At 33.2% G+C, this 19,371-nt stretch overlaps 1 protein-coding gene across 1 annotated transcript in view; it reads right to left on the bottom strand.

The window, feature by feature from the left end:
* Positions 1–19,371, bottom strand: part of ASCC3 (activating signal cointegrator 1 complex subunit 3) — a 264,177-nt gene that overhangs the window by 64,202 nt on the left and 180,604 nt on the right. Inside the window, exons 21-30 of the mRNA XM_018078048.3 lie at positions 17,797–18,022; positions 13,405–13,559; positions 9,622–9,720; positions 8,970–9,138; positions 6,894–7,114; positions 5,425–5,510; positions 3,852–4,018; positions 3,568–3,713; positions 3,331–3,451; positions 1,353–1,495 (exon numbers count right to left, since the gene is read on the bottom strand). Of these exons, the coding sequence (XP_017933537.1) occupies positions 1,353–1,495; positions 3,331–3,451; positions 3,568–3,713; positions 3,852–4,018; positions 5,425–5,510; positions 6,894–7,114; positions 8,970–9,138; positions 9,622–9,720; positions 13,405–13,559; positions 17,797–18,022 (1,533 nt within the window). The remainder of the gene's footprint in view (positions 1–1,352; positions 1,496–3,330; positions 3,452–3,567; positions 3,714–3,851; positions 4,019–5,424; positions 5,511–6,893; positions 7,115–8,969; positions 9,139–9,621; positions 9,721–13,404; positions 13,560–17,796; positions 18,023–19,371) is intronic.

Here is a 19,371-nt window from a genome sequence, read left to right as displayed (position 1 = left end):
AAGAAAACACTAAATAGAGGTTATACAGCTAGAAAAGCAGCATCAGATGAGATGTGCTTTAGTACTAGTGGTTTATCATCCAAGACAGCCATTTTCTATTTTAAAATCCATCCAAAACAGGAAGGATACAGATGTTGTGCTTTATCTCTGAAAAAATCACATTTTATTTTTTTTGCAAAAAGCAAACAAACACAAACACTTAATTTAGTAACCTATACTTTTTGGCACATAAAGTTGGTATACAATTGTATAACCATTCATAAAACTGTCGATACAAAAATATTCATACAGTAATCAGTTTAAATCTTTTATTTATGATTCCTGCATTTTGCTGTGTTTTAGCCCTAAATTATCACAGAAATTCCTAGTAGAAGATTTGCTACCATTAGAAAAAGCTAATTTTCAAAATCTAGAAAATCTGAATATTAACCAAAAAAACCTGTTTTGAAGCAATGATATACTATAATCAGGACCATCAATTGAGAAGGAAACCAATAATACTGTATTCAGAGCAGGTGCCAAACTGAGTGGATCAAATATAGTATGGTATACCATTTGAAAAATGCAGATAAAAGAGAATATTGAATAGTTATCATTTCATCATCACCCATGTTTTGTAATAGACAAAGTAATGACTTTTTGAACAAACAATACGAGAAAATGTAATTAATTATACTGTTTGAAAAAGAACAAAAACTTTGCAATATTTATGTTCTTATAAAAAAGCTATTGGCAGAAGCTTTCTTAACTTTTTTTATGTCATCAATTTATTTAATTGATATGCAAGACAAAATCATTATTAAATGATTCACTCTGCAGTATATCTATCTATATATGTATGAATATAGATGGACAGATGCATGTATATACATATATACATATATTCACACAGATATGTATGCATATACATAATGCATTTTATGAGAAGGATGATTTTTCTCCTAAAACACTGAAAGAGATTTGGTTTAAATTCCAGCTTAATATCTATATGTTACAGATGTCCAGCTGTAAACTTTAGAGAACACTAGCCCTCTTTCTTCTAGTCTTTATCTTATCTTTGTATCAGACTTATACCATGTGATATATGTTGTCTGGGACAATGGAACTAGCATTAATAAGAGATACACAGGAAAAAACAAAGATAAAAGAGTTCGTGTTCTGAAGTTCAGTTCTTGCACAGACGCTTATATAATCTTAACGGTGACACTACTTTTAATACATATGAAATTTAGCATATGCACAGCTCTTTCAGGATCTACCCTCAAACGACTCTTGTTTTAGAAAGATTTTTTTCAAACAAACATCAATAAAATAGAAGTAAAGCAGTAATAATAAAGGTAAAAAGATTCTACCTCTCTTTCATCCATCTTCAGCCACTGTTTGGGATCATCCTCAGTGGCTAGGAAAGCTATCAGATCTAAGGCAGTAAGCCTTGTCTGACGTCTGGACGACACAAAAATAAGAACAGGCTTGGCTGGAGAATGACTCCGAATTGCTGTTGAGGAAAACAGAACTCGAGAATTAGGCCCTTTAAAGACAAAAATTAAGAATTTCCCTTTACAATATGTAGATAGATGACAGACCTCTCTGAAGATGACATACAGGTATACATGTATACTTTGTCTTAGATGAGCATATACCACCTCTGAACCAAAGACCATAAAATTATGCTTAGCTGAGTCTGAGTTAAATGCCCTGACACTTCAGTGATCATTGTAAGCTAATTAAGAGAATTGGTTAGGAAAAAAACCCAACATAACACCACAAAACCCAGAGAAGCTTTCTAGACTTCAAAGCTTGTGAATTTCTCTATCTCAGTGTAATAAATACGTTAATGTTTTTTTCTACACTATTGGAGTATGTTGTCTCAGATAAAGTGCCATCAAAGTCAAAAACTTACTTTTTACCCGACCTTTTTTTTCTGTGTTTACTAATTAGTCTGACACATTTAAACCAATTATGTTTTAGAACTTTTTAAAAAAGCATTTTCTTGCTCAGCCCATTATGGAGAAGTTTGAGGTTGCAAGCAAATTTTTATGGTCCCAGGAATAAGTATTGCCATGAAAATGCTAAAATAACCTTGACTGTATCATGTCAAACAAGTGGAGAACAGAGCCTTCAATAAATCATATTTCTACAGATTTTCTAGCATCAACAAGCACAGAAGAATGAACAGGTGTACCTAGAATTTTCAAATACTCTAAGTCACTTATAATCCATTTGTGTGTTTTCTCATATAATTCTCATTCTAGCAATTAAATTTATGTATTGTTAATTTCTGAAAACTATTTCCCACTATCCATCTCCACATATTGTTCCCCAGTTCATCAATACTACCCAGCATGTGCTCCTGCATATACACACACTATGCAGTTGTGAAATTATTGAAATAGGATAATTCATGTGTATTTATATCTCACAACTATATATGTCAATATATCTATATATTTTAAAAGCCCAACATCTAATGGATTTTTGTTGCTTTAGGAACAGGTGTGGCAGAACAGCCCAAGACAGATTTATTGTTCATTAGTGTTTTTGTACAATGCTCTTGTGGAGGTGTAAATAATCTGAGCTGTCAAGATTGGTCTCTAGTCCACAATCAATACTTTGCTTCTGTCATAAGCCTAATTAAAGCAGCTAAAAAGTCACCTCACAAATGTCACCTCACAATCAACAGCAGTTCACATTACAAAATTTATTTTGGAGGTTATTTTTAATTGATATAATAAATATTCCTTATGTAACCAAACCGAAACATGTTCAAATAAAATACGAGAGTTTTCCCTAAATCTATCCTGCTTGCCAGATTGGTTAAGAATAAAAAATTGGAAACAGAAGCATATCTGGATGCACTAGAAATTCTGAATTTTATGGTTATTGCTTTGAAACTAGAATTATAGGAGGTTAGCCTGACTTGCAACTTCTGTTCACAATTTTTTTAATGCTTACATACAGCGGTCCATATGAAAATACCTCAGCAGATTAATAATATGAATGGTTTTATTACTTTCTAAATTTCAAATATTTTTATACAAATGTTTCTTTATGGTGTCAAACACTAAGAGAAAACACATTTTATTTCCCCTTCACTAGCACTAATTTTATTCTTCTGTTTTAAATACACTACATTCTTCTGTTACATGTTGCATTTGCAGCACACTTTATGTTTCAGACAAATAGCTTTGGGCCATTAGCAGAGCAGATTCCCCCAATACATGCCAAGAGTACATACAGTAACACATGTTGCAAATGTGCTGCAAATGAACTGTGTAAAGTTTTTTTTTCTTTTACAGAAAGAAGGAAAAGGTCTAGGAACTTGTTGCTTACCCTGAAATGCAGGTTTGTTCATGCTAGCCATGCGAGGACAGTAATGCTGGCCAGGGAAGCCCTGAATGTGCACCTCCAGAGGAACAGGACGTACTGATGGTCGGAAGTTGAACAGACCCATCTACAAGAGAACATTTTTTTTTTTTTTCAAGTTTAACATTGAATTAGCTTATAAATTGTTATTTTGTTTTTCTGCAAGACAAATATATATCTCTCTTCTAGAACTTTTTTTCATACCTGATTAATGTTTAGCCAATCAGCAAGGTCTCTGGCATTTGCTAAAGCAGTGGATAAACCAACTACTCTTACAGGCTTCTCAGTGTGCGACGAGATAAAGTTTGTTCGAGACACAATGACTTCCAATACTGGGCCTCTCTCATCCCCTAGTAAATGAAAATTGCATTGAAAAATAGAGAAAAAGAAAAGCTTCAGATGTCAAAAAGTACATTCACATCATAAATACCAAAACGCTTGTTCAAATTTAGCAACAATTCTCATTAAAAATAACAAAACATGCTCACCCAGAAGATGGATCTCATCTATGATAAGAATGGCAACTTTCTGAACATAGCTTCTGTTCTGCCAGCTTCTGCTGACACCATCCCACTTCTCCGGGGTAGTAACGATCAGGTCAGCTTGGGCAATGGCTCTCATATCAGGAGTCACATCTCCTGTCAACTCTACAACCCTGTAATCAAGAAAGATGGTGGCTTGGCTTTGCAAAGCTTTAAAACATCTTAATGCTCAAATATTTACTCCTAAACTTAAATTCTTTAAAGAGTGAAGCGATTTTGTTTCTCATGAAATACATTTAATAGGATTTCTGAAATTAAGTAAATAAACTTGTCTCTCTGTTTCCCTAGCAAATACCATATAAATACCAAATACCATTCCTTAGCAAAACCCTATAAAAAGAAGAGAATGAATATGAGTCCCAACCCATCTATGGTTAGTTTTTCAAAATGAAGATAACATTATATTAGTATGATACAATGTGAATCATAACATCCTGTCATATCCAGGATGAGAGCTTTCTAGAAAGCTACCAAGTTGCTGCCTGCTGTTCTGCATAGAACTCTGGTTTGAAAAACCAAGCTAAACTGCAGCGTGTATTGCATGTGTTGGTGAAGGACCATTAAGACTGGTGCAGAAATTATCCTGAGATCAGTTTTTGGGAAGATTAGCAGAGTTTTTCCAATTGTTTGCCTCATTATGTTTTCTACAAACGGCATTTATGATGATCCATCATTTTAGATGGATCCATTAGAATGAATTTTTGATATTTCAATGACACATTCTACATCCAGTTGAATAAAAAGTACACATTACACAGTAATGTGTATCTTCTGTTCGAAATTTAAGTCACAAGTAATTGTAAATTTCAAAAAGGAAATATTACCTGAAAATATTTTAACTCTTTGCTACAATAATAACAGGAATATCACTGGTAATTTCACGTACACACAGTAGCACTTCTTTCTCATGAAACTTGTGGTGTGCTTTGAGCTTAACTTAGGAAAAAAGCTATATGTAGAAAACACAAAGGCCATAAATAATGCATCCTATGGATAATAATTTTAATTCAGAAAACTATAATTTTGCAAAACCATCACCATGACTGATATGCCTCACAGATCATAAAGTAATGGCTGAACAACACCTGAGAAGATCATCAAGAAATTAAAGTAACCAAGCAATAAAATTATAATAATTTATATATGAAAGACATAGTAAGATTACTATTACACAGTCCATGCAAGTCCTGTATGTTCCTTAGATCTGAGGTTTCTAATGAAAGCTTATTTTGAGTTATGTTTTCAATTTCCAAGGATATTGTAGAGTGAAATCTCAGCTTCATATTTGTTATACTGGCAAGTAAGGAGAATGCAAATAGCTCAGTATCCCTTTCTTAGTTTTGATTTTGCTATCACTACAATGACTACTGACAGTGCTTTTTAAGTACTAGAAATTTGAAGGACAGTGTATAATCGAAACCTATATTGAAATACTCATAAGTATTCTGTAGATTTTATTCATACTTGACGGGCTGTTCTTTTGCTTCTCATTTCTCTGATTAGGTAAGGAGAAACATACTTTTTACCAAGTTTTTCTTCAATCCTAACTTTCCAGTCCTCAATTCGTTCACGGACGAGTGCTTTTAAGGGTGCAATATACACTGCCTGTGAAAGAAATGTCACAAAACCAGAAGTTAAACAAGAAACCTTTATTACAGAGTACCTACAACATATAATATTTGCTAGATTTGAACATACTCATAATCTATAAAATGAATAAGGCCTGAGTTCCTTAAATGACCTTTAACGGGATTATATTTAAAACAAGCATAATGCTTGAAAAAATGGTTTTGTTTCCTGAGACATTAATAAGCAAAAAAATTAAGATAAAGAATAATTTCTTGAAATTGAAATATTTATCATATAATTTAAAATAAAACACCACTTATATAAATAATGTCTTTTTTTCTTGCCAGGACTATAAAATCAGCAAGTTAACATTCTAGAACAGAAATAATTTGAATTTCCAGCACGCAATATCTTACCCAATTTCTAGTTATGTCATTAAATTATTAAAACATTACCAGTTAAATAAAAAAGCTGATTATTTTAAGCTAAATGTCACTTTTTTTTCTCAAAGAAACCTGCAGTGCAGAGGGGAATACTCTCACATGTACAAACAATACTTACAGATTTATGGTCAAAAATTCTGAAGCTTTTGAACATGCAGAAACTGCTCATGAAGAATTCACATACATTCTTTAAAATGTATAGCCATGTTTTCAGCTTTAATAAAACCAAAATATATATTCCTTTAAGAACTGGCTATTTTGTATGTCTCACAGATATTCTGAAAGTGTATGAGTGGTTTTTTTTTACCTCACTTGGACTAACTAATTACATGAAGATATTGAAATTTCAAAGATGATGAAGGTATTTATGTACACAATTTCTGTTAACTTAAAGTTTATTCTCTCTTAAATCTTACACTCAGATACAAAGATCTTTCCCAAAGACTTTAAAGTTAAAATGTGGTTAACTAAGACAAGATAGCTAAGTCAAGAAACAGATATATATTCAAGAAACAGATATATATTCACTTTGAAAACAACTTTGAGTTGTTCAGCTTTTAGGAAATTTAAAGCACTGGGGCAAGCTGTAACAGAAAATTGGCTTGTAGGAATTAATTGCAACTTATTTGTTTAAATAAAAGAGAGACTGGGCTAGTTGTTTTCACATGGAAGGGAATTAATAAAACAGTACTACTGCTAGCAGAAGGAGATTAAAGCAGGAAATGCAGTTAAGTAAGGAAGAAAAGGAAATCCAGCATGCCTGTATGTCATGTTTGTAGATTTAACTCTAGTAGTACACTGATTAAAATAAAAAATTGAAATAAAAGTACAATGTACATAATGAAATGCCATTTTATATCCAGACAGATATAAATTGGAGACATTAAAATTCAGTTTCCCATAGTATTTTTCTAGACTTTTTTATTGCTGAAAACATGGTAATACAAAATCAGTCTAATAAACCTATTTTACAAACCTTTGATGTGGGATACTTGTTAAAAACTCTAAAGATGGCTAATTCAGCCGCAACAGTTTTTCCAGAACCTGTAGGTGCTCCAAGAAGAACATTGCAGTCTGTGTGATAAAGGGTATGAAATATCTGTGTCTGGATAGGATTGAAGTGTGTGAATTTGTACAGGACTTCATATTCTGGATGTCCCAAGGCTGTAACAGGCAAAGGCTGAAGATCTAGAAGCTCTATAACCACAAAATAATTGTAAGACAAGATATGCCATGACATAACATTGCTTACTATGAAGATAAATATATTAACCAGTAATTTAGTGCAAAACAACTTACACTGGAAAATGTTTTACTTAATATCTCATATGACACAGAGTCCATATTTTGGTAGTTGTTCACTTTGATGAAGAATAATGAAAAGTTGTTTTTATAGCTCTGAAATATTTCTGCAAGTACTGTTTTAAGTACTCTGATAGCTGTGAACCAGCTATTTGCAGAGATCAATCTTTTTCTTATAGCTGTTTTCTTTTTACCTTTACTAGTTACTTGTAGTAAGTTCTAAACTCACTGTATTAGATTATATGTATGTCCAGGTCTTATGATAACAGAATGTGGAGTATTTCAAGGTCAAGGAAAAAATCTATTTAGGAAGGAAGGATTCTTTGGAGTTTCCAAGTTGATGGAGTAATACAAATCAGATGAGTACAACTAAATTTTGCATCTAATTCTTTAAACATGTAATTAAAGACATAATCTTAATAAATAAACAAACAGCTTTTCAATATACGATTCTCAATATATCTTGAGGGCATCTGCTATCCAAACAATTAGAGACTCTGGAATTTGGAAGATGATATATATAACCAGATTGGATTTGGAATTCTACCAAATTAAGGAGACTGCAGTGATTCTGCTATGCAGATGCTTGCTTTGAAGTTTGGTTTGATTTTTTTTTTTGTGGCTGGAGGTCTCCCTGTCTTTTCAGGGTGCTTTGCATTAAGGTATGATATGGGAGTCATAAAATCTACTGAGGCAATGATGCCTAATATTCTTCACATGTTTTTCACTGATACCTTATGGCTGTTTTATCATTCCCACTGAAATGGTGATTTCTTGGGCTCAGTCAAGGAGAAAGAAGCCTTTTTTTGCCTAGCAGGGCCTCTATGTACTTCATTGTTGAGTGGGAACCAGATGGGAATTGAAATCAATTACCATAAATCCTAGAGGCTCCATAACTGGTGATGTGTAAATATCTTTCTGTTTCTTCTGAATAGTAGTCAGTGATCAGTCAATTAGATAAAAAGGTTACACATGCTTTTCCAGACACTGTAGGTACAGTATAACAATAGCTAAACACTTCACAAACACATGTGAATTTATGCATGCCAAAGGACAACACCGTATGAGAAGTGAGTATTTCTGAAGGCAATCACTTCACAGACTGCTAGATGAGCCAAATGTAATTGCAGTGGAAAGGTTTTACAATGACATCAGGCCCAATGAATGTATAAAGCAATTTATGTACCCAAAAAAAAAAGAAGCAAAACACAAACATATGCTTCTGTGCCAAGTGTTAAAAAGAGGGGGAGGGGAAGGCCACGACTTGATGAGATGAAATGTGGTGTTTTGCTGTAACAGTGCTTAGTATGATAAATTTATCTTAGCAAAACCAGTAAAATATTTCCTATTTTCAAAATTTTAGCACTGTTTCTTTTGTCTTTGATGAATGCCATTTATAATACACCCCAAGATTATTTTTAACTAGTCCAGAAGAAAAGTAATGCTTACAAGCACTAAGATAAGACATACTGTAACACAGAGATTGACTTAGTTTTATATAACAGATTCTATTTTCTTATGATTTATAGAGAACCTGGAGTAACTAAAAGGCTGGTATTATGCTGAAATTAAATGAGCTGCCTTTTGTTCAGGAACTGAAAAATTTAGAGAGCTGGAGAAGAAATATCACAAAGTGAAATTCCATAAATTCTTCTCTGGCGAAGCAGAAGTAAGAGTTTTATTGCACTAACATAAGAAAAATCAATATGAGCAATATTAAGTAAAGCAAAAGGATCAAATTTGAAGTTACCTGTGTGGGGTGGATGTCTCTCGGGAAGAATCAAATGTTGAAAATTTATGATACATACAGCCTCTGCTCCTAACCATCTATCAGACACAGCTCGAATGTAATATTGAGAAGGAAGAGGTTCAAAAATTGGGATTGTGAACACCAGCAGTTGAGGTTCTTTAGTAATGACCTAGTGCAAACAGGTAGAGAATAATTACTGCACAGAAAAATCAGTAACTTGAAAAATCATAGTTTGCCTCACTTCCATAGGCATACTAACACAAACCAATAAAGTATGTGTGCACCTCCATGTGCTAAATGTTTACATCTTTACAAAATATTTCACCACTGGAAATGTATTTTGCTTCCATGGTCTTCAAAGGACAAAAATAAGGCTGTCTCTTCATCTTTTTCTTTAACAGAAAAAACCACTGGTATCTTTCTTTTTTTCACCTGAAAATAACTGTCCCAGCAAAGAAGGAAGAAAAAAAGGGACATTAGAGATTAGAAAACATTGTTGTGGGAGTCCAAGCTTATCTAGTACATCTGAATCTGAAAGCTTTGCTACTGATTTGAAAATCTGCTTGGGTCAAAATACTGTTTGACATTACAAATCCTTATCTCACTAACTTTATTTTTGTCTTGCTATGAGATTCTGAATAAAATCTGTTACCTGTTTCTTTTGAATGATGAAATACTCTGAATGATAAATGTGATCATTAGTAGGATCTTCTACCCAAATCCACCAGGGCTCTCCAACAGTGCCATGTACCTTTAAGAGTAGAAAAGATAGCTTTCTTTTAGTTGTAACAAGGTTCTCTAGGTTTGCTAGGTATGTTGGATATATTTCTAAATGACACAGGCTCACAAAGGAATACAGAAATACAGAAAGTGCAAAACAACATTTTGAATTAGATCAGTCTGCTTAAAGATTATGTTTCAATAAGAGTTTGCTTAAAGTAGGTATCAAGTAAATGAACATGATACAAATGCAACTGAAGGTAGTGCCTCAGCTGTTTATAAATAGACTGAACTGCCAGAGTTTCCTCTAGGCTCCTATGAATGCTTCCTCTTTATTCCTCCCTGTACTTCTGCCTTTGGATTCTGCATAGAGGATTGTCTTTTGCTATTGTCTGCTCATTTTTTGATCAAAAACATTCTCTCAGGAAACACTGGACTCTGAACTGTGACATTCCTCTCTCCTTCTCTCTCTTCCTCTTTCTTCTAGAAAGATACAGGAAGGGGATTCAGAAGGCTATAGATTGTAGTTGTTGCTACAGGTGAAGTGAGAAGAACATGAATAGAGCTGTCTCTTGATGATGTTCCTGCCATCTGGCAACAGTTTTTTCCATCGTAGATTTTTGTTTGCTTTGTTGTGTACCTTACTTTGCAATACCAGCCACAAATCATAGCTAGGTGGGATTCTCTTTTAAGATTTTTTTGTTTCTTTAACAGAATAAATAACTTGTGCCAATGAACAAGTATTTTACTTAAATATCTAGGAAAATAAAGAAAAATTTATAGTACAAGTGTACAGAAGACATACTATTAAGCGAACATAGATTTCTGATGTTTCTGATGAGGACTGTGATAAATTGCAAAATCAGAAGATGAAAAAAAAAGTTGGAATTATTCCTGAACTTAATAGAAAAAAAGACAAAGTGCATAGTTGCTTCTAAAGGCAATTATAACACTACAGGAATTTGGTATTGATTCACACAGTATGCATTATTTTCAGCATAATTTGTTCTTGTGGATGTGTCGGAAAACAGTCTGTAACGGTTTTTGAAGACAAAAATATGTACAAAGAATAGAACCAAGGTGCTTTTGTCTCCTTTTACCACAGTTGCACAATAGAGAAGCAGATGGACATTCATTTTCATTTGTTTAAATTTCACTAGCAGCTTCACTGGGACCTGAAGCAGTGAAACTGAAAGGACACAGGTTACTGCAGGTGACATTTTGAAAAATGGCAGTGAGACTATTATTTCATCAGGGTTTAGGAGAATTGAAGAGAAGAAAGAAGATTTAAGGAAGGTGATTAAGTTCAAAGCTCAGAAATTTTATTATTAACTATAATAGCACTCTAATTTTGGAGAGTCCCGTGGAAAAACTGCAGGGTAATCTGGGCACAGGTAACGCAACACTCTCTCCAGTAATGATTCTCAAGAACTCTGGGGAGCTCTTAAGAACTGACACATACCAGTATTTGGGGTAACCATCACCCTAAAAACTGCATGTCTGATATATGACTTGGCTAATTAATACCAGTCGAATTATTCTGTATTTCTGCTGGACTACACCTGACTGCAGTAAGGCTTAATTGCTCTACCTGGGCATGTTTATAGTCCTTTGCTCCTAACAAAAGAATAAAAATTTTTCACTGGATATGCCTTGCTCACATGCTTTTACTGAACTTAAGGGCTTCCAGCACTGAAAACTAAAGCCATTAAAGATCAAGATGATGTCATATCTCATGACTACCAAAACATATCTTTTTTCATTTGTAACAGCAAGTGCAAAATTTGTGATGAGATCATTCTAGAATTAAGTATTCAGATAAAGGAACAAACTTAAAACCATGAAGTGTTAGCCAAGCAGGGTATTTCAGTCAAGCATGGTATTTAATTTTTTAATATTCTGTTTTTATTTGATTACTCCAATTTTTTGAATGGAACTTTTTAGCAACTAGCTTTTGTACCAATTACAGCTATACCTATAAGTTTCTATAGATATCATCTGAAAAGCTTGCTAAAATACTGTGTGATGATGGAAAAGCAGCTTCAGAGTGTCAAATTTAAGACAGTTATTAATTTTCTGAGACTATTAAATTTAACAGCTTTATTTATTTACTGTGAAAGAAGTTTCATTTACTGAAGAAACAAGAAAATCAACAGCTGTGTTACAAAAATAAAAAAGTGAAAAAAAGTTTTCCAAGTTTTTATGAGTACCAATATACAAATTCGCATAAAAACAGCTCCTTAAGTTGAATTGATAAAACAATCATGATGTTTCCAAAGCAACCGTCAGAAAAACTGTGTAAAGGGATTATAGCAGAAAACAGACTTTTGACAAAATTTTGCTATAACTTTAGAAGTTCAGAGTCAAAATAACAGTATTATTCTGTGTGGACCCCTTTTCAACTTGTAAAAATACAGAGGAACCTGGATTTTGTAGAAAAATCTAAAAATGGATTGAGAAATTACCTTTTATTAAGATAAAGTTTAATATGAAGAACAGTACTTTTTTTTGTATTTAACAGATTACAGGTAAAGTGGATAAAAGACTGAATAATAAAAATTTGTTTCAATCCTAAAAAGTAATGGTTTTTTTTGCCTTCTGAAGTACTGTATATAAAAAAGGAAGCAAAAAATATGCCATGTTATAATTCATGGTAGGAATTCACTCAAATATTTCTGTAATAACTTCAGGCAGCCAAACAACATCAAACGTTCTATATTTTCATTGTTCATTTCCCATTTCTAAGACAATTTAGTGAAACTTCCAAAATAAAAAAAAATAAAATTTAGGCCAGGAAAATAAAATTCTAAAGTAATTTAAATGTTTGTGGAATAATTCTAATTTACTTGTGATTAAGGTAAATTTGTAATATAAGAAATTTTAAAATTAATTTTTAATCAAACAACAGACACTATATCCACCTTTCAAAATAATTTATCTTAAGTGTAAATCTCATAAGCATAAAAGAAGAAAAATATATTTGCTCATTGAGATATTTTTTTTCTGTAGAAAGTTTCAGAAGATTTTTTTTTCTGTAGAAGTTTCTGAAGTACCAGCAACAATACAATGCCCCCATGTGGACACATATATTTAATTTAGATTTCTGTTAAATCTATTTCTAATGAATAGCTTCTGAATCAAAGGGTAGATCTAAATCTGCAACTAGTACAACTCCTTTTATATAACTTTGCACCATAAAATACAGATGAATATAACTCCAAATACCTCTCAGCTTTTGTGTCAGACAAGTCCCCAACACAAAAAAAGGCACGGATTTGTGAAAGTACATTTGTAAAGCCATAAAGAGCAGCAGAACTTGGCATACATGAACTGCATTTCAAGGCTTTATTTGAATGTGTTTGCCATTCATTCACAGTTCAGAGACTCACTCGTGTCTCCCTTTTTTTTCCTTCTCCTTTTTGGGCATAAAACTAATCTGTGTGTGGCTACTTGTAATATTCAGCATAAACATTTGCCTCAACATGTTATAAACAGCCCAATCCTGTAAGAATTAACAGAAATAAAAAGATGATCTTTGCCTGCCTTCTTCTACAAAAGCCATAAAGGCCATTCAATTCCTATTATCAAACTTGCTCTTTAGCTAAAATAAATATCTTTTTTCTTATCCAAACAGCTATGGACTACCTGTAACCATCTCATTTACTGAAGCTAAATTAATGCTTCCTGTCCTTCCTCCTCCTCCTCTTTTTTTTACCTGGTCATTCCATGTGAAGTCAGGAGCGATGTTCAGCCGAACTCGGAGCACTGTGCGGGTAATTGGCTGAATTGTTGCTTCCATTATGATGGAGGGTATTTGATGGACACACTGTTTTACCTTTAACCCAATCTTCACATGATGCAGCATATGACCTGCCAAGAAAACATTAGGTGTAACAAATTTGCATTTCCAGGAAAAAGAATACAACTCTGACTTTCAAATAGGCTTTTAGAGAGAAGTATTATTGCTTGCTTGTTTTGCTCTTAGGTGCGTAAATGTCTGACTCTCTTGACCTGGCATGTCTGAATGTTTTGTAATACTTAACTTGAATTAGCAATTTAGTGCCTAGAAAAATCAGTATTAACCCCTCTGCTGGCTATAACTAAGGGGTTAAAATAACTATTAAGACTTCACACTGAAAACATATGTCAAGCTACTTCTCTCTCCATTACTGACTTTTTGACCAGGTTGTTACCAAGCCATATAGGTCTTTTTTAAAGCATGAATACTGACTTCTTACTTAATGAAGGGCACACAGTTGAACTTCTACAATGCCTGTGTAGTGATTCAAGGCAGACGGAATGCTTCATAAAACTGAATAAAGCTAGTTAATAGGTTAAAAATGCACATGAGTAAACATCTCACAGCAGCTGATATATTTTTCCGAATATATCAGTATGTAACTAAGACAAAGGAAAAACTAAATGTTGCAATGTTTTTTCATTTTCTATCCCCATCATGGTAACTATGGCAATAAAGAGATTATATTAATTAAGAAAAATGTACTACTTGAATTTTACAGTTCAAATCTCTGTTCCCTTGCTCTCCATTTTAAATATAAAACAAAGCATGTAGCAGTGATTTGTTTCCTGAAAAATACTGCACCTTCCAGCTTATTTAGGGAAAGACGCTTAATTTTTTACATTTTTCACTGATATTGCTTATGCAATTATCTGGAGCATATTTTAGATTTTAATTGTGATGGTCATAAGTACTTCCTGTTAAAAGCTACCTTATCAATGGCTACTACTATTTTCTGTTATGTGGTTCCTTAACCACACTTACCCATGTGCACACTTACCAAATTCAAAAAAAAAAAAAAGGGAGAAGAAGTCCTATTATTTGTGTTATGTGCAAGGTGAAAAGGTTATACAACCTTTTTCTTGCAAAGAAAATAATAATTTAGGGGCATAGCATCTTGCAATTGCTATTTTGTTTCTATTGATCCTGACTTTAACTTTTCAGTTTTTCTTATTTAAAAAACTGGCAGATACTGCTTCACACAGGTGTTTATACTCTGAAGAAATGAATGGTGATCTTGCTTAAGAAACAAATCCTTAATACAACAGTTTTAACAGTTATTTAATCAGTTTAATTTCCAGTTCGTAAAACTCCAGCAGGTTATTAAAATATATCAATATTATAGCATTTTCGCACATGGACTAGCATTTGCAATTAGAGGTAAAAGTTCAGAAATCAGGTTAAATAAAGGCAGATGACAAATATGCAAAGATATGACTCAATAAACCCATGCAGGCAAGTACACTTTTTCATGCCAAAAATCACTTTCTTTATCATGATGTGTGAGGTGAACCACGCTTGTACAGGACAGCACTGAGGTTTCTTTTACACTTACTTGCTAGGGGAAAATAAGGCTCCCCTCCCAACTTCTACAAAATATTATAAAACTCTCTTCCCCTAGCTGCCTCCCCCCACCCCTTTTTCTTTAAAATAGTCACATTATGAGAAACCATCAATGGTATTTAAGAAATATTAAAACCTTCTGAAGAAAAGCTGACTATTCAAGAAAATAGGCATGTTTTAAAAAAAAAAGGATAAATTTTGCTTATTTACAATGATTGTCATCTGTATTTTGAAAAAAAAAAAAAAAGACTTTATCTCAGATAAACACAGTGATTTCCTGGCTTTCTGGAAACTCCATGGTTACACTGCAATAGCACATAAACTGGTGTTGACCAATTCATGGTACACTGGAAAACTGGATCTGTGCACACAACATGCTTTTTGCTCACTGGAGGGCTGGCACCCATCTGATACTTTTATCTCCCGCTAAGCCATGGACTGAGTTAGCCAGCTCCTGTCTTTGTTATTCTATCTCCAAGGTCACAAAAACATTATAAAAGGAAAAAACACAAAGACTGAAACTAGTCCTATGGAATCAGAAAATAAGGCAGCACCTGGAAGTTGTACCTTTTCTCATTTCAACATGGTCTTGAATTAAAAATAAAAATAAGGTGTCTGCCAGGCAAGCACTTCCTTCACATCCCTCAGACAGAGAGGCTAGACAGGAGGAAGTGTGCCAAGTATCTAGACTTCACAGAGATGCACAGATCAACTTGCTTTGATATTTATAAGGCTGAAGAACAAGAAATATCATTACATATAATCATCAATGACCTATTTTCACAGTCAATTCCCAAGTCTCATCTACTTTCTGACTAAGTTACTATAAAACAAAACTAGACAAACTGGAGGTATATATAGATACATTTTCATCTGGTCAATACTAGTTCTACTACACTGGAGGAAGCAAAACTGGTTTTGCATTTTAACACAAAATTTCTTTCTTCTTCAAGAGTGGATATGGGGAGAAAGACTCATTAAAAAAAAAGATGAGAAAAGAGAAGAGAAGAGAAGAGAAGAGAAGAGAAGAGAAGAGAAGAGAAGAGAAGAGAAGAGAAGAAGAGAAGAGAAGAGAGAAGAGAAGAGAAGAAAGAGAAGAGAAGAGAAGAGAAGAGAAGAGAAGAGAAGAGAAGAGAAGAGAAGAGAAGAGAAGAGAAGAGAAGAGAAGAGAAGAGAGAGAAGAGAAGAGAAGAGAAGAGAAGAGAAGAGAAGAGAAGAGAAGAGAAGAGAAGAGAAGAGAAGAGAAGAGAAGAGAGAAGAGAAGAGAAGAGAGAAGAGAAGAGAAGAGAAGAGAAGAGAAGAGAAGAGAAGAGAAGAGAAGAGAAGAGAAGAGAAGAGAAGAGAAGAGAAAGAAAAGAAAAGAAAGAGAAGAAAAGAAAAGAAAGAGAAGAAAAGAAAAGAAAAGAAAAGAAAAGAAAAGAAAAGAAAAGAAAAGAAAAGAAAAGAAAAGAAAAGAAAAGAAAGGAAAAGAAAAGAAAAGAAAAGAAAAGAAAAGAAAAGAAAAGAAAAGAAAAGAAAAGAAAAGAAAAGAAAAGAAAAGAAAAGAAAAGAAAAGAAAAAGAAAAGACCCACTAATACAATTAATGAAAAAGAATACTAAGTGCTAAAAGACTTTACAAATGCGCAACAAATTAATACATGTAAATTAAGAAGTGCTAGAATGCTTCTGAATAAAAAAGTATGATAATACTAGCGCTTCAAATAAAATGCTATGTTTTTAATACATTTAAAATTACTGTATATTAAAATGCACAGTTGCCATAGTCTTTTGGTTTAATTTATTTATAAATAAAGACATAGCCTCTAATTCTGCAAACTTTCACATATTTATTTAACTTTTTTCCAGCCTAAATTAGGCACATAACAAAGCCTCCTAAGCTAGGAATGTAGTTCTCTTGCAAATGAGAGAAATATTAAGTCAGAGGTGACAACTTCTAGGCAGTGAGTATAAATAGTATTTTTATTCTAAAATTAGATTTTTCAAAAAATGTTTGTTTCTTACAGTTTGGCAATAACAGGTGCAAAAAAAAGTCCAAATAAGAAGAAATACACTAAGGAAAAAGAAATACACTACAAGTGAGGGTTTTTTTCAACTTCAACCAGCTGGTGGGTAGTTTATGCACAACAGTTTATATACACTTACTAGAAATTGCCACTATGTCTATCAGTAGGCTTGTGGATGTTCTCATTACTGAACTGTAAAATCCTTTAAAAAATTCCATTAAAGTTTTGCTGCAGTGACACCAGTGACAATGAATTCTCCATGAATGATGAAAATTAATGCCTTCGGAAGAAGGCCATTTACTGACAGCATACCTGGATATAATAGCCTGGTTTTATTCTTTTTCACATTAATAGTATTTCCACTAAAAAAAAACAGGCCACATTGTGCCAACTGGCAAAAGTAAGCAGAATGCCTTTTATAGTAGTGCATTATGTAATGTGGGTAAAAAGGGAAGCACAGCTCAACATAAATATATACACATATATGTAAATACTTATCAACATATATCTCCATTCCATCTGTGTTATGTGGTTAGCCTTATCCTCAGAGCTGTGCCATACTACAAGCTGAGGAGATGGAAAAAATCCTTCCTTATTGAACATAATACCATACTGATGTATGGCACATGGCTACATGGCTTCCAGACCAGAGTGGGCAGATTAATGAATGGCTCAGACTTAGTTCTAACTTGCCCATTGGTTTCTAACAGTTTAAGCAGATCAGCCTTGCTGATTTCTCACCTATTTCATCTTTTCTCATGTCCTTCATCTTGTCTATAGTGAGATTCTTCTCTTCCAACTTGGACAGGACTGACGGTGGTAACACTGAGAACTGCCTCAAAGGGCTGACCCAGCCCCACAGCCGCTTGTCAATAACTTTGCTGAGATTCAGTAGTCGATATGTCATCGCAGGCCAACGTTTCCTAAGGGCAATCTCAAAAAGAGCTCGAACAATACGAGCTGCATTCTGGAAAGTGAAAAAAAAAAAAAAGCAAAACTGTTGTAATTCTCCCAAGTATTCTTTGTAAAATGAAAAGGATCCCATAGACTCATATTTGACAAACTGTAACAATAGTTTTTCTTTCCAAACTTCTTTCAAACATTTTTGAAAACTATTTTTTTCCATCACTGTCTAGTGGCAGAACTACCTCATGACTGCCTTTAGAAATTACAAAAAGAAACATCAGCAACCAATTAAAGTTGTAGTGTCAGGTCTGCCAGAGAATTTTGATCATGGTTATGCCAACATTATGGAGTTTTCAATTTATTGCATCTCGATTGCTTTTGAAACAAATTCATTCTGTACCCCCTATATAATATTATACACCTGCAAACTCTCTTTATATGGAAATTCAACTTCTAGAGTTTTTTCAGTTATACTTCCATAACAGCATCCCATTTCACACTGAATTTCACACAATTTGCACAGAAGCTTGACAGTAGTGACTTTTAAAAAAAAAAAGTTACCATGTTCTGAGACTATTGTATAATTAAACTGTATTAATCTGCTTTGGGCTTGGAAAACTAATTATTAACATAAGTTTGAATGAGGTCAGTCTTATCCTGAAAACCTAAATTATGATATTCCTTTCATAAACTTTTCAAGCTGTATTATGAAGCTGTGTGGTTTTTTTCTTCCCCTGTCGGTACTATGTCTGGACTAGGAATTATGTTCTTGATTCATTGAATAGAATCATTCCCTGCTGGCTCTGCTAAGCCAACAGGAATAAAAAGTAGAAAATTATTTGGTCGTGCTAGGAAGCATATGTTACTAAAGAAGCACATTCCTCTTAGAAAGAATGAATAATTTTCTTAATAGTCACTATCCAAGTAAAAAAAATTCACAATTTGTAGCACTGGTTCCACAAATACAATTTACGAAGATCTGAGAAGACCATGTTGTCTCACTAAAAATTCTATAAATGAAACAGACAAATAAAAGCAACTGCCTTGAAATCAAAGACTAAAATAATGATACTGAAAATCATTTTGTTGTGCAAGTACCACAATTTTTATGACGTGCATAAAATAATTTTCTCATTTATACCCGTACAGTGCTACAAAATGCAAACATTTCTAAAGAAGATTATGTTAATACGAAAATGTTGCTGAAGAACATGTATAATTTTGAATATTTAGATCTCATCTTTAGCAACAACTAAATGCAATTTTTTCAACTAATTCTTTCCCAAGCAGTTTTGTAAGGATGAGACAAAAATGATTCCGTGAAACTTGTTGCTGTCTGTTAAAACAAAAAAAAAATAAAGAGAGACAGACATAGGATGGGCTAAAAGGTCAAACTTTATAATCAATTTT

Source organism: Manacus vitellinus, unplaced genomic scaffold (assembly GCF_001715985.3).
Source record: "Manacus vitellinus isolate BGI_N305 unplaced genomic scaffold, ASM171598v3 scaffold_4_pilon, whole genome shotgun sequence".
In the NCBI taxonomy this organism is placed as follows: domain Eukaryota; kingdom Metazoa; phylum Chordata; class Aves; order Passeriformes; family Pipridae; genus Manacus; species Manacus vitellinus.
This window is presented reverse-complemented; position numbering and strand designations above follow the sequence as displayed.